This window comes from Ambystoma mexicanum, chromosome 5p (genome assembly GCF_040938575.1).
Source record: "Ambystoma mexicanum isolate Mex_15411 chromosome 5p, UKY_AmexF1_1, whole genome shotgun sequence".
Lineage (NCBI taxonomy): Eukaryota > Metazoa > Chordata > Amphibia > Caudata > Ambystomatidae > Ambystoma > Ambystoma mexicanum.
Window position 1 is genome coordinate 975,831,492 of NC_090930.1, and position 14,311 is coordinate 975,845,802.

At 43.8% G+C, this 14,311-nt stretch overlaps 1 protein-coding gene across 1 annotated transcript in view; it reads right to left on the bottom strand.

The window, feature by feature from the left end:
- LOC138480608 (enoyl-CoA delta isomerase 2-like) overlaps positions 1 to 14,311 on the bottom strand; it is a 260,827-nt gene that overhangs the window by 19,785 nt on the left and 226,731 nt on the right. Inside the window, exon 4 of the mRNA XM_069612311.1 lies at positions 11,857 to 12,000. Within this exon, the coding sequence (XP_069468412.1) occupies positions 11,857 to 12,000 (144 nt within the window). The remainder of the gene's footprint in view (positions 1 to 11,856; positions 12,001 to 14,311) is intronic.

The window sequence follows — 14,311 nt, forward strand, 5'->3', positions numbered from 1 at the left end:
AGTCTGTGTTTGTTGACGCGCACTATTTGCCGAGGGTGCTGTCCGATCACTCTCCCCTGTTGGTCACCTGGGAGGTGTTCCCGCCTAGACCCCCCATACCCAGGTGGAGATTGAGAGCCGAAGCTCTACTTGATACAGCATTCAGAGAGCACATAAGAGACGAGACCGAAGAATATTGGGAGAACAACCTACATAGTGTTAAATACATAAGCACTGCCTGGGAGGCATATAAGGTGGTCATGCGGGGTGAGATGATCGCAGCAGTTGGGGGTGCCCAGAGATCCATCACAACCCTGTTGGAACGAGCCGAGGGAGACCTGCGTGCCCTTGAGGGCAGGGCTGACTCATCTCCCGACCATTTACTTAAAATTTCCGAACTCAGACAAACCTGCCTAAAGCACTGGGAAGCCCTAGGTAAACTAAGCTACGCCAAACACACGGAGAGAGTCCATGCCCTGGGGGACAAACCCGGAAAACTCTTAGCTTGGCTCTACAAAAGAGAAACCCCCAGGCCACCCATATGCCACATACTCGCACCGGACGGCACTACCGTGCATACCCAACAGGAAATTAACTCGGTTTTCTCTAGCTACTACCATAATTTGTACTCTGAGACCCCCCCCCTCTGACACGGGGATCGAGGACGCCCTCGACTTGCCAAAACTAGACTCGCATCTGACCGAGTCCCTCGACGAGCCCATCACCCCCGACGAGGTCAAGGTGGTAATTAGAACGCTACCAGCTGGGAAGACCCCGGGCTCGGATGGCCTCCCAGGGGAGTTCTATAAAACCTATGAAGAAACACTCGCCCCTATATTGGCCCAGGTCTATAATGAGGCCTTCGAGCGTGGCACCCTCCCGGATTCCCTGAGCGAGGCCGTGATAATACCCCTACTCAAACCTGGGAAGGACGGGCAGATTGTGCCTCATACAGGCCCCTCTCCATGCTAAATGTAGACTGCAAGATCCTCACTGCATTGCTCGCCAACAGACTACGCAGAGCGATCCCACTGTTGATCCACCAAGACCAACTGGATACGTCCCCGGACGATCCATCACTGAGAACCTGCGTAGGCTACATCACGTTATTTATAGTACCGAGGGAAGACCACAGAAACTCGCGGTGGCGTCACTGCATGCCACCAAAGCCTTTGATTCTGTGAGGTGGGAATGGCTATATGTCACTATGGCAAAGATGGGAATAGGCCCCGTATTTCTGAAATGGACCCAGTTGGTTTACGCCAACCCCACCGCAAGGGTACGAACCAATAGAACCTTTTCCGCGAAATGGTCCCTACACAGAGGCACCCGTCAGGGTTGCCCCCTACCCCCCTTTCTGTACATCATCGCCGCCGAACCTGTAGCAGCCTACCTGAGACAGGAATATGGAGATGGGGGCATCACTATAGATGGGACAACTCATCTCGTCTTTATGTACGCGGACGACACGCTTTTATATTTACAGGACCCTGAACACCTCCTACCCTACATTCTCGAAACCCTGGACAGCTTTCACAAGCACACCGGGATCCAGATTAATAAGAGTAAATCTTGCCTCTACCCCCTAGCCGCACTACACAGTGATTATTATGGGTCCCTCCCTCCCCTAGAGCTCGAATGGCAGGCGACATTGTTTAAATATTTGGGGATAACCATACATCGAAACCCCGGCACGGAACATATACTTAACACCGTAAAGGCAAAAACTCTCTCTTGAAGTCCATGGAGTTTTGGGGACGGCTCCCGCTCTCGGTGGCTGGGAGGGCGGGCCTCCTTAAGATGGTCGCCCTGCCCCGCCTATTGCATAACTTCACTAACATTCCCTACTATATACCCCCCGCATTTTTTAAAGACCTCAACAAGCTCTGTAGGGGCTTCCTCTGACAGGGAGGCAGGCATAGGGTGGCATTGGAGACCCTCCAGAGACCATACGAGAGGGGTGGGCTGAAGATCCCCAATTTTGAACTCTATTTCCTAGCCAGCCAGCTGAGACACATTGTGCGGTGGATGGCCGACGAAAGCACAACTGACACCCGCCTCCTCCAGCCGGCCCTCCCCCAGCTATTACCTAGGGATTTGCTGTGGACCAAGAAGAGTGCCCTCGAACACTGCCCTTACCTCGTTAAGCTGGGACTCCGACTCTGGAAAAGGGTCTGCAAACTGGTCGGGTCAGAGGACCCGCACTCCCCACAGATCCCCATTGCAGCACTCATGTCCAACCATTCCTGGGGGCAACTTGAGACCCGTACACAATGGGAGCCCTTCGGGGTGGCCACACTTGGGGACCTAATCCAGGAACAGACGGTTTTGGCCTTCCCGGACCTTTGCGACGCCACGGGCCTCCCGGCCGGGCAATTCCTACTGCACACAGCGGTCATACAGGCCCTGACTAGCAGATGGCCTGTCGCTATCGACCTGAATGATGAAAACGAGTGTATCAAAACGATACTTAATGCCGCCGAGGGGGGCCACGAAACCTCACATATTTACGAGGCCCTACTATGGGGCTCCACCAAAGATGACCTCAAATGCCGGGACAAATGGGAAACCGAATTGAACTTGGTTTTTGAAGACAAAGCCTGGGGCGATATAACCCACTACCACAAAAAAAGTCTCCCGAAACGCCCGCTTACAGCTCATCCAACTGTATGTTACGAACAGAGCGTACCTCACCCCGGAAGCCATATCCAGATTTACCGGTGCGACCACCCAATCATGCCCCAAATGCAGTGAGCCCAAGGTTGGCATGACCCACATGTTCTGGGGATGCCCAGTGATCAGAGAATTCTGGACTCAAGTGAGGGAAAGGGTGGCTGGTGCAGACATTGGCATTGAAGTGGACGAACCCTCGGCATGCATCCTGGGCAGGTATGGGCGCAGCAGGGAGAACAAACCCCTCAACAGACTCAGAGACCTTATTTATATAACTGCCAAGAGGCGTATAGCCATGGGGTGGAAGAGCCCCAGAGGCCCGCCTATGCCCCTATGGTGGGGAGATCTTACAAAGTGGATCACAGCGGAAACTGCAGCATGGGAGACGGCGATCCAAGTGCAGAGACTTGATTCTAGCGAAGAGCTACACCGTTGGGTGGCCTTAACAGTACCCCTGCTATATCCAGAATCACAGGAGGGTGAGATAACCGGGGAAGGCGACCCAGGCCCGGGCATGGACTCATGACGAACATAGAATTTACCGTGGTCTTGGAGGGGGAAGGGAGGGAGGGGTGGGGGGAGTTGGGGATTTAATTCTGATATGCTCAACCATTACCATTGATGCCTGTTTTCTTCTTGTTATCGTTTGTTATGAAACTAATAAAATATATTTAAAAAAAAAAACAACAGAAACTTGGGATCTTAATTCAATTTAATCTGGCCATCCTGGACCATGGCATTGTCTCCCATCTAGCCATAGCTTTCTGAATTTTATCCTAAAGCGTTAGATACTTTGCTTTAAATAGGTCTATCGAGTCCTGGGGTTGGGTATGTATACCCCTAAATATCTGAATACTGCCTTTTGGACCTAATATGGTAGGCTCCTCAAATATTTTCTTTCAGAAGAGTACGGATTTATCAGGGTTGATCTTAAACCCAAGGATCAGCCATATATTGAAACTCTTTCTAAAATGTGTGGGAATGATTCTTCGGGGAGGTTGTCACATATAGCAAAGCATCATCTGCAAAGAGACTTATTTTATGCTCTTTTCCTTGGACAGTGATTCCTCTCACCTGGGGGTCTTTTCATATACTTGCCCATATTTCCATCACCAATATGTTAATTAAAGGCAAAAGGGAGCAACTCTGTCTGGTACCCTTTTGCAACTTAAAGGATACAGATCATACTCCAGTTACAAGGATTCTAACAGATGGGGGAATACAACACTTCCATCTATCCCATCCAGGTCTGTCCCATACCCGTTTTTCGTAACATGGTTTTCATAAATGAACAGCTGACAAGCTCAAATGCCTTTTTGACATCTATGGCCAATACCATTAGACCTGATTTCTTAACATCAACGGAGGACATCAATTCTAGAGCATTTTGCAAATTATTGGATCCTTGACTATTTCTCCCCAATCACACTGCCAGAATCCTTGTGAATACTTTAGCTTCTATATTTAGAAACGAAATTGGCCTACATGTTGAGCAAAGTGCCCTGTGTTAGCCTTCTTTGGGCATGACTGTTATACGGGCTTCAAGGAAGGAAGCTGGTATATTCCCTTCACCTCTTACACTATTAAACTATTTAGTTAAGAATGGGCAGAGGCTTTCTCCAAAGGTTTTATAAAAAGAAACTGTAAATCCATCTTCTCCTGGGGAGTTCCCAGTTTCATATTATCGATGGCCATTTTCACTTCTTCCACTGTAATCTTAGAGATAAGATCCTCTCTTTCCCTGATCGAGAGGAGTGGCAGGGCTAAATTATTGTGATGGGGTGGCTCGTCACAAATCACCATGCTTGAAGCTGGAAGACGTTCCAAGGGTGTTTGTTTAAAATTACAATTGGTTATTCTAAGGAGTTTGTGGATAGGTCTCAGGAGTAAGGGGTTCTTCGGGAATTTGGTGCTATGGCCGTCCCTCTTTACCTATTTCCCACCAGTTTACCCCCTCCCTAGCCAGGGTGTCCTTAATGGGGTGTTAGTAGCTACCAACTGGGACACTTTTCTGTCTGTTGTTTTGACTAATACTATTGGTGTCTTCAATAAAGCATTGGCTAACTCCCTGAGATTTTACTAGACTCTCCCTAACCTATCCTGCTTAGTAGTCTTGGGTTCGGGGTGGTGCCTTCTTTTGCCCAGTATCATTCTCCCTTCTTCCATACACATTCTTACCTGACCCTTTATTAAGCTGGGCTTCTAAGATGATCTCCTCAGACCACGTTGCTTATCCCATCCACCTCTCACCCTGCCTTTCCACCTCCATCCTTTGATCTCACTTCTCTTCTTACTCCTGCTCTTACTGTCAATCCAACCTCCAATTACCACTTCCTGAGACCTCCGCTGTTATACTTCCCTCCCTCTTTCTTCCAAGCTTCTTCTACTACTACTGCCTCTCTTACTGCTACTCTTACCACTACCCCTGTTCTCCCACTCCTTGTCACTACTACCACCACTCTGTTAGCAATACTATCGCTCGTCTCAACAACAGCCTCTATACTCTACCACCCACTAAGACTTACTACCATCCACTACTACCAACTACCACCTTCTACTCCCACCACCACCCTACTACTCCCACAACTACTATCACCTCTGCCACCACTACCGCGTTGCTACTCCTACTGTACCTCTACTGTTCACACTCTCTACTCACTCATAAATGCTCAACACACCCCCTCTATCCATAGCTTCCGTAATCCATCGCTCTCGTCTCCTCTGGTCTCTCGGATGTCTCCACCAACTCCAGTCCTCACCCAACAACATTCACACACACTTACTGAAATGCCCCACCCACTCCCCAGATTGGTCACTTACCCTATCCAATCCACTTACCTGGCTTCCAGGGTGTGACGGGGAAGGCCTTGGGGAGGGCTGAGAGGCTTCATAAGGGCTTGTAAGCCCCCTTGTCTATGCAGTCTAACAGCATTTCAGGCTTGGAGCCTGGCATGGCTCCGATGGACCAGTATATCTCCCAGGCCGCCCTGGAGGTCTTTTCCCCTTAAGGAATTCCCTGGTGGGATAGTGGTGTTTCCAATGGTTCGGCCTTCCTTTAATAAATTAATTGGTATTATGAGTGCCCTGCATTAAGCAGGCTCTACTACAGGATGCTGCAGCAACTTCAGGAGCCTCCACAGTATCCTCTGCTGTCTGGCCCAGTGGTGCTGTGTTTGCCGTACCCCACTTCGAAGTGCAACCCTGAGCAGCGCTAACACCATCTCACAGCTCTACTCTTCTCTCCTCTCAGTGGCCAGGGAGATATGGGTGACACCAGCAGTGTCTCTGCTGGCAACGTCCTTCTGCTGCTCCTTGTGGTCTTCTGCTGACATTGCTGCAGGTAAGTGGGGTAGGGGAGAGGGTCCTGCACATACGGCGGCACCCTGGGATGTGTTGTGAATTGGACTCCCTCCCCTGTCAAGGCCTGACCGCAGGAATTGTCACACAATCTAGATTTTCTTCTAGTTTGTGTGTTGTGGTCACGTCCTCATTCCTGTATAGGTTAGTGTAGTGTTCTACAAATCGTTGCAGTATTTCATCTGACAACTTTTCTATACTCCCTGAGCCATCTTATGCCCCCCTTACCCCTCTGTTAGCCCTTCTAATCTTTAATCTATTTGCTAGGATTGTACCCACTTTTTCATAATATTTTGTTTAGTCAGAATAATTTTCCTGCGTACTTCCCCCAAAAGTAATAGGTGTAAATCCTTTCTATTTTCTGTTATGGCCAGCATCACTAGGTCCATATTTATTTGGTTTTTTAGTTGTGCCTGGAGGAATTGTATGTCTTCTTTCAATTGCGTTTCCAGAATCCCCCTCTCTTTTGTCTTCATAGACCCTTCCACAAAGATCATTTCCTAGAAGGTGGCCTTGGCTGCATCCAAACACTTCTCAGTGCAACTTCACCTGTATCGTTAGTTTCTAAAAATCACTTAATTTCCTTCTCCATGAACTCTCTAAATATCCTGTCTTTTAACAGTGAATCATTGCAATGATATATCTAGATTTCCAAGAGGGACCCAGCTTCAGTAGTGCTATAACCATATCATCATCTGACTATGCTATAATTTCCTCTTTTAGCTCAGTTATCATATATTCTCTGTAATTTTCTAGCCATATAAAGTCTATTCTGGGATAGGTGTTGTGCACAACCGAAACAAAGGAGTGCTCCCAGGATATGCATGTTGATTTCTCCAAACATCGCTCCAAAGGTACTTTTTCATACATTGTTCAAACACTTAATTTTCTTTTTCTGTCTTCCTATCCTCTGTTATCTTTCATGATTTCCAATCAAGATCCGGGTTCAATATCATATTGAAGTCAACCCCCAATATTTGGATACCTTCTGACTTTGCTCTACTTATTGGAAAGCTGACTAAATGAATGTTGGCCTATGTGTATAAATTGCTATCATTGTAACAAGAGACTTCTCTAGAAGTCCTTTCACCATCAATACTCTCCTCTCAAGGACTTTTTTTTTATTTGTGTGTCTCTCAATGAGAGGGATCTGGCAATAATCATACCTACTCCCCTTTATTCTTTCCCCTCTCTAATGCCCAGAAGGGTTGACCTATCTCTCACTACTATGTGGTATTATTATCCTCATCTGTTATGGGTTTCTTGGACAAACAAGATTGATAAATGATTTTATGCAAATGCTCTGGTCAGAAGGGATCTCTTGTGTGGGAGAGTTTAGCCCCTTCGCATTAAGAGTTGCTACCTTTATATCACCCATTGTCTCCCTCATATTTCCACCTGATAGTTGTCTGCTCATTATCCCCAACCTCACCCTCCTTGTGTCTCTCTACTTACCTTTATTTGTTTTGAGCTGCTCATCCATTGACGCCCTTCATCCCCTACACCAAACCTTACTCAAGAATTTTCAAAACACCCAAACAAGAACTGTATAGCCTTGGGCTCAAACATTTATTAAAGTCATGAGATGCCCGAGCTCCCTCAGCCACTAGGTGTGTGATCTGTTGCCTCTTGCCTCCCCTACATTTCTACAAGCTCAAGTATGTCTCCTTTGCCCCTTAATTCATCCCTCCCTTTTTCCATCCCCCTCTCATCATCGTGCATACGAGGTAGTCAACATTAGGCATAGTCAGTCCGCCCTTGACGCTGACTGATGTTATTCTCATTACAAACATGCCTGGACACAAATTCTTCAGTGGGTCTTCTTGGGTGAAGCAGAGTTCCTTGTCCTGAATTTTCTAGCCCCTACCATGTTCTTTCTTACTCCTGGTTGGGCAAAGGCTCTCTTGAATATTTCTTATATTTTATTGCTGGCATTCCTGATCTGAGGGTATCTTGGTTCCCTGTAAGTCTTGGAGAATCTGAGGGGCCATGTCTTTGTCCTCCATCCTGAACTTCTCACCATTTCCCTCAAAGGTTAAAGCAAAGGGATAACCCCATATATATCAAATTTCTTCAGGTCGTAGCCATGTAGTGAGTTGCCCATACTTCCTTCGCTGATCTAAGGGGAGTGTGAAAGATTTTGCTATATTTTAATAGTCACTCATTTCCATACAATTTGTTCCTGCGCCCAAGGCATTTCTGTCCGTCGGCAAAGCTTTATAGAAGATGGCTTGAATTGTGTACTTTTCAAGCCATCTTTTATAAACACAGAAACATGGCACTGAGTCCCCAGGTTCGCAGAGGGTTAAAGATGCCTCGGTGTAACTTCCTCTAGTGAACCCTCACGTGAGGGGTCACCGGAGGAAGTTACAGTGACTGACAGATGTGCCAGCGAGCCACAGTGTCTTTTTCCGGCCTTTTTCTGGCCTTTTTTGTTTCTGTCTTAAAATGCGGCAAAATCACATGCTCCCGTCCACTCCGCCCCCAAGGTGATCCCTTTCCCACCCCCACCATCTCCTGCTGGTTCTTATGTAAATTGGGCTGTATCACCACCCCCAAACCCCATTTTCCCCACCCACCACCCCCTTCCCAGCATAACACATAACACACACCATACATACACGCGCGCACAAACACAGACACACACACTTACCTGACTCGCAGGTGATGTCTCTTCTGTGTCTCGCTGTGCCCGTCAGCCTGTCAGCCCCTGGCCGTACTTGTGTGTGGCAGAGGCTGATAGTTCGATTTAGAAAGACCGCTTAGAGCGGTGGCGAGAGATCTTTCTAAATCAGTCGTTTCTTTAATCGTTTTTCATAAATCGATTAAATCACTTAGTACCAGTGTCAGCAGGCCATCGCATTCCACAATCAACTGTAAAAGTCAATGCAGCTGTTTGAAAGTGTGTGCTGTCACTTTCAAACAGCTGTAAGTCTGAGACACACTCTTGACATAGACCACGGCTTTGTCAAAGGGGCAATGCTTTCTGTGATTGGCTTGCAGCAATTTCCCAAACAAGATAAAATTCGGTTTATCACTATCAATTTTTTCAAACTTCTTGAAACCAAAATTGACTCTTCAAAGATATGTAAGCAAAAAGAGAACAGTTCTATTTTTCTCTTGCATAGGCAGTTACCACCCACACGTTCCAAAGTCTCAGCTATTATGGATGCAGACCGAAATGTTATCCAAGAACTACTGGATTGCGTGGCACTCACACATGTTGAAACACTCACAGGTCTACTAAACATCGAGGCAAACAAAGTCAATTCTGATATCTCTTGCATTTTGGAGTACAAATGATGTTCTTTGCACCACAGTGTTACAGCCATAAGAAGAGATTTAGTAGATACGCGTGTAGGAATTGGGCGAGGTGACCCTCAAGATTTCTACACGTTCTGCTAGAAGTCCTTGAGGAAGATCACATTTATCTAAATTACATTCTGGGAATTGTATATATGTTAAAGTGTACAATAGCCTGGAAGAGACGGCCCTGCCCTGCCCAATAGTACAAATATCCCCAATCACAAATTGGAGTACAAATGATGTTCTTTGCACCACAGTGTTACAGCCATAAGAAGAGATTTAGTAGATACGCGTGTAGGAATTGGGCGAGGTGACCCTCAAGATTTCTACACGTTCTGCTAGAAGTCCTTGAGGAAGATCACATTTATCTAAATTACATTCTGGGAATTGTATATATGTTAAAGTGTACAATAGCCTGGAAGAGACGGCCCTGCCCTGCCCAATAGTACAAATATCCCCAATCACAAATAATGTAAGTGATCATTACTAACATCTATGTCTATTCCAATGGGCCAGTGCTTTTTACAGTAACCAAGAAAACACACTCTGTCATGGGCGGGGCCTTCAGTTCAGGACTAGCCCAATGGATACATATATCCCCAAGCCCCCATTGTTCTCATTCTGCTTGCAGCGATGCCCAGTGTTAACTATCACTCGCACACATCTTTTCATCTGATATATTATATGATTATATGATATGATATGGCATTTATAAAACGCGTGTACACAAGTGTTTCTAGGCGTGACAAGACAAGCAGGGGGAAACAGAGGGAGGACAAAACAATGATCTTACTAGGTCTTGTTTTGTCCTCCCTCTAATTCCTCCATCTGACCCAGAAACTCATTGTAGGTAGGAAAGAGCCTTTTGACCTGTATTGACAACTACCCACATTCATTCCCAAAGCCCTAATTGTCTCTTATCACAGACTGTGACTATACTCAGTTTTTGCGCAGGGATTATCCCAATGAACACTGTCATAGCCTAGAACATGATCAGCCTTGTCCTTGCCACTTAGCTCATTTACCCTTAAATGCCCTAATTGTCTCACTGGGCATGGTTTACCTAAAAGCTAATTACATACGCTGCAACCATAACGTGACTTTAACTAAAGGTGGATCACTGAACAACACCCCTCCCCTCCACACACAAACACATACCACACAGTGCAATCAAAAAAAGAATCAATGGAAGGCTATCCAAATTGTCTTGGACTGGAGAAATATGGCTTGCCGAGTCACGGAATGACTGTCCTATAAACTATACAGCATTTACAAATAAAAGTTATATTTCTATTTCCTCATGTGCAACCAAAGTCACCGATGGCTATGGCCATCGGCAAGCTTAGTTGGCCTAACAAGTGGTTTGGAATCCCTGTTGAAAGCAATCACTGGATGCCACACCAAGTGGGCCCATTGGTTGCCTCTGAAGTACCCTGCACAATATCTCCAATATGCACTGGCAGTGAGATATTGTATTTTATTAAAGAAAAATTAATCAGTAAAAACGTATGATTAAAGGGACATTATTGTTAAGTTAACTGAAAATAAACTTAGTTGGTTAAAGGGACTGTGTACATGTTAAACGGTATTACAGCAGGGAAGAGCCGACCCCGCCCTGCCCTATAATATCCTCAAATCCTAAATAGTGTAACTGATCATTGCATACATCTACGCAGATTCCAATGGGCCAGTGCTTTTTACAGTGACCAAGAAAACCCACTCTGACCAGGGAGGGGCCTTTAGTTTAGGCCCAGCCCCCTGGACACATATATCACCAAGCCCCCAGTTTTCTCGTTCTGCTTGCAGCCATGCTCAGTGTTAACTCTCACTACGACAACACAGAACAACAACCCCCCAAAAATTCTAAAGCAACAACAACAGTGCCACTGACCTCATAATACAACATTAACTCGCCCACTGCCATTTGCTGCTCATGGCACCACATACCCCCACACAAACTATCTACACTTAGCTCTACTTGATACAGAATGTAAACAATGAAAAACAGCAAATAAAAAAAAAGAAGTACCCAAAACTGGTTAGGGCCCTTTCAAATTCATGTAAGGGAACACAGCAAAAAATAAAAACACCAACAACCGCAAAGATGAATTTGAAAAACATGACAATTAGCACAACATAAGATGTCATGAACAGTGCATGGGCGTGGCAGAGTTAGAGCTTTTCTAAAATGGCGGTTGAGAAGTTATGGCTGCTTTAAAACCAAAAATGTCACATTTTGGGTTTTGTTGCTTTGCCTTGCAGCTATGAAGTCATTTTAAGAATGTTTTGATGAATGTGTGTGTGTGTGTGTGGTGTGTGTATGCAAAATGTATAAGATTTACGTATGTAAGAGAGGATAGGTGGTTACCCCTCGCATCACATCTATGTACTACACTCTGTTATCTTCATAAGTTGACAGGAAAAAACAGCAGGTTGTTAACTGGGTAGGTGAGTGACCCACAACAATTCCTTTAAGACATTTAATGAAAACACTCACATTTTTCTAAAAAAAAAAAAAAAAAAAAAAAAAAAAATACACACCACTTTTGGATGTTGACCATAAGATTTAAGCTTTTTCCAGACTTGGCTCTGGAAGGTCCCGTCAGGGAAAACCTCAGTCACGAGACCCAAGGTACAGGCTTCTCTTGCAGTCAAAGCTTTGCTGAATAGAAGCACTTCTGTAGCCTAAAAGAGGGAAGGAAAAATTGACAAAACAGCATTAACATAAACAAACTAATTTGCTATGAAAAAGAAAAACTCTTTTATATAAATGTTTCATTTCCTGTTCCTATGTACAAGTGGTGTCTGTTAGATGATTCAAGGGAGTACCATTTATTAATGCTTGTTAAAAATGCATGGCAATTACGGTGTACCAATAAAAAAGACAACCTAATGCAAATAGAGAAACTGAATAGTACTAAGCCAAAGGCCCTCTCTTTCATTTTCTTCACTATTGTTTCACTTGTGGCTTCTACACCTAAAATGCAATAGGCATCTCTATGGGGTACGACGTTGTTACAATAGCAGTATATTTTTCGAATCGTTTTTGCCAAACATTTTTAAATGAAAAAAAACTCATCGAAAAATATAGGGGGTCTGTGTAAGAGGATGTAAGGGGTGGGGATGGGGAATATGGAACAAAGAATAGGAGAGAGGGGGTTTGGGGTGGAACCCCCAAATATAAAAAAAATTGAAGAATAAAAAAAAAGAATTTCAGCAAAAAACGAATCGAAAAAATAACTGGCAATGTAACATCATAGAACCGTCTATGGCTTAGGATAAAATGGAAGATGTTTCCAACTGACCAGTTGGATGGTATGGCAGGATATCCTGAATATAATCCATGGAATATTTTTGAAATTATATTTAATCCTAATTCCTGCCTGACCCCCATCCAGCACCTTCTTTAAATATTCTCAGACCAGAGAACCCTTGCAAAATGACATGCATTAAAAGACATCTGTAGTGATCTTAAGTTTCCTGTGGCAATCCATGAGAGGGTCAACCAGTCCTGTTTTTATTTGAATTCTGGGACTTTTAGTTTTCTTATCTTTCAAATGTGAATGAAAAAACGAAAAGTCCTAGAAGCCAAAGAGGAAAAAACAAGACTTGATTGCCATCTAATAAATGGGCATTAGAAGCCTCAGAGCATGTGGCATGTTGGTACATGTTCCATCAGTCTATACATGAATCAATATAAAAGCAAATGGAATGTGGATTTTACATGCATTGTCCATCTGCAAAGAGGGGTTTCACTGATTTGCCTCTACTAAGATCCAAGAATATTTACACTAGAACTAGACTAGAACATACGCTAAACTGTGTCATTATTATACAACTTTTTATGCACTGATCACATTGACAAAGTTACATTGACAAAACAAAAAAAATATTAGACTCTCTGATAATGATATCATATAACAGAACAAAAACAATAACCAAGTAAACCCCATGTCAGCTCTGCTAAGGCTTATCGTCCCTATTTTTTTAGAATATTTTTTGTGTTGTTCCTTTAGTACTACTGATATATTTTCATAGTGTTCGTAATACTATAATGTAGGTTTATGCAGATATTTTCAAGTCTGTTCAGCCTCGCCCAACTTTTGAGTAATACAGTAAGGGGAACATTGTAACAATTACCTGAGTGTGGGTACAAGTTAAAGAGACAAATCATGTTTTTACAATAATTTAATATGTTGTTTCTTACTAATGATGTTTTATTTTATGCTGATTTCCCAAGCAAATACTCTTCTCTTTTAGATTGCTTTTAAAATGTTTGTGAGCATTTCTCTAACTTAAGAAGTATTATTCCATATTGCAAGCCTCCTTAAATCCCTTCAAGAGGAAGTAACACGAGAAGAGTAGAGGAATGCAGTGTAACATTTTGCATTTTCTTTCACTTTCCATCAACAGTTTTACATATTTAATTTAATAATTGTGCTTCACCAGTAGTAGTACCACCAGTAGTAGTAGTAATACACTGCTAGTACTGGTACTAGTAATAGTAGCAGCAGTGCTTGCATTGAAGTAGTAGCAATAGTACTAGTATTGCCAATAGTAGACCTAGTACAACTAACAGCAGTAGTATTTCCAATTATAATTGTAGTACCAGTAGTAATACTACTAATATCAGTAGTCACAGTAGTAGCGCCCCTAGTAATATCACTAATACTACTTTATAAAGTAGATATAGTACTGTCAGATGTGCTTTTTGTATGTTCAGATTGTTTTCTTCTGTCATTTGCAAATATTGAAATTGCTAGTTGTAGTTTAAATAATGTCAATTTATGCAAAACATTTTGTTGTGTATTTTAGAAATGAAGTACACTGTTTTCAAATTTAAAGTGAAGATGTTTTGAAAATTACCATTTAGTTTGTAGTATAGTTTAAGAGTCTTTTTGAAAGTTATCTCACAGTACAATACACATTTGCAAAAGATTGTTTTTTTGTGTACTGTATATTGTTAACTGTGTTCTATGCAAATTGTGAAAATAGT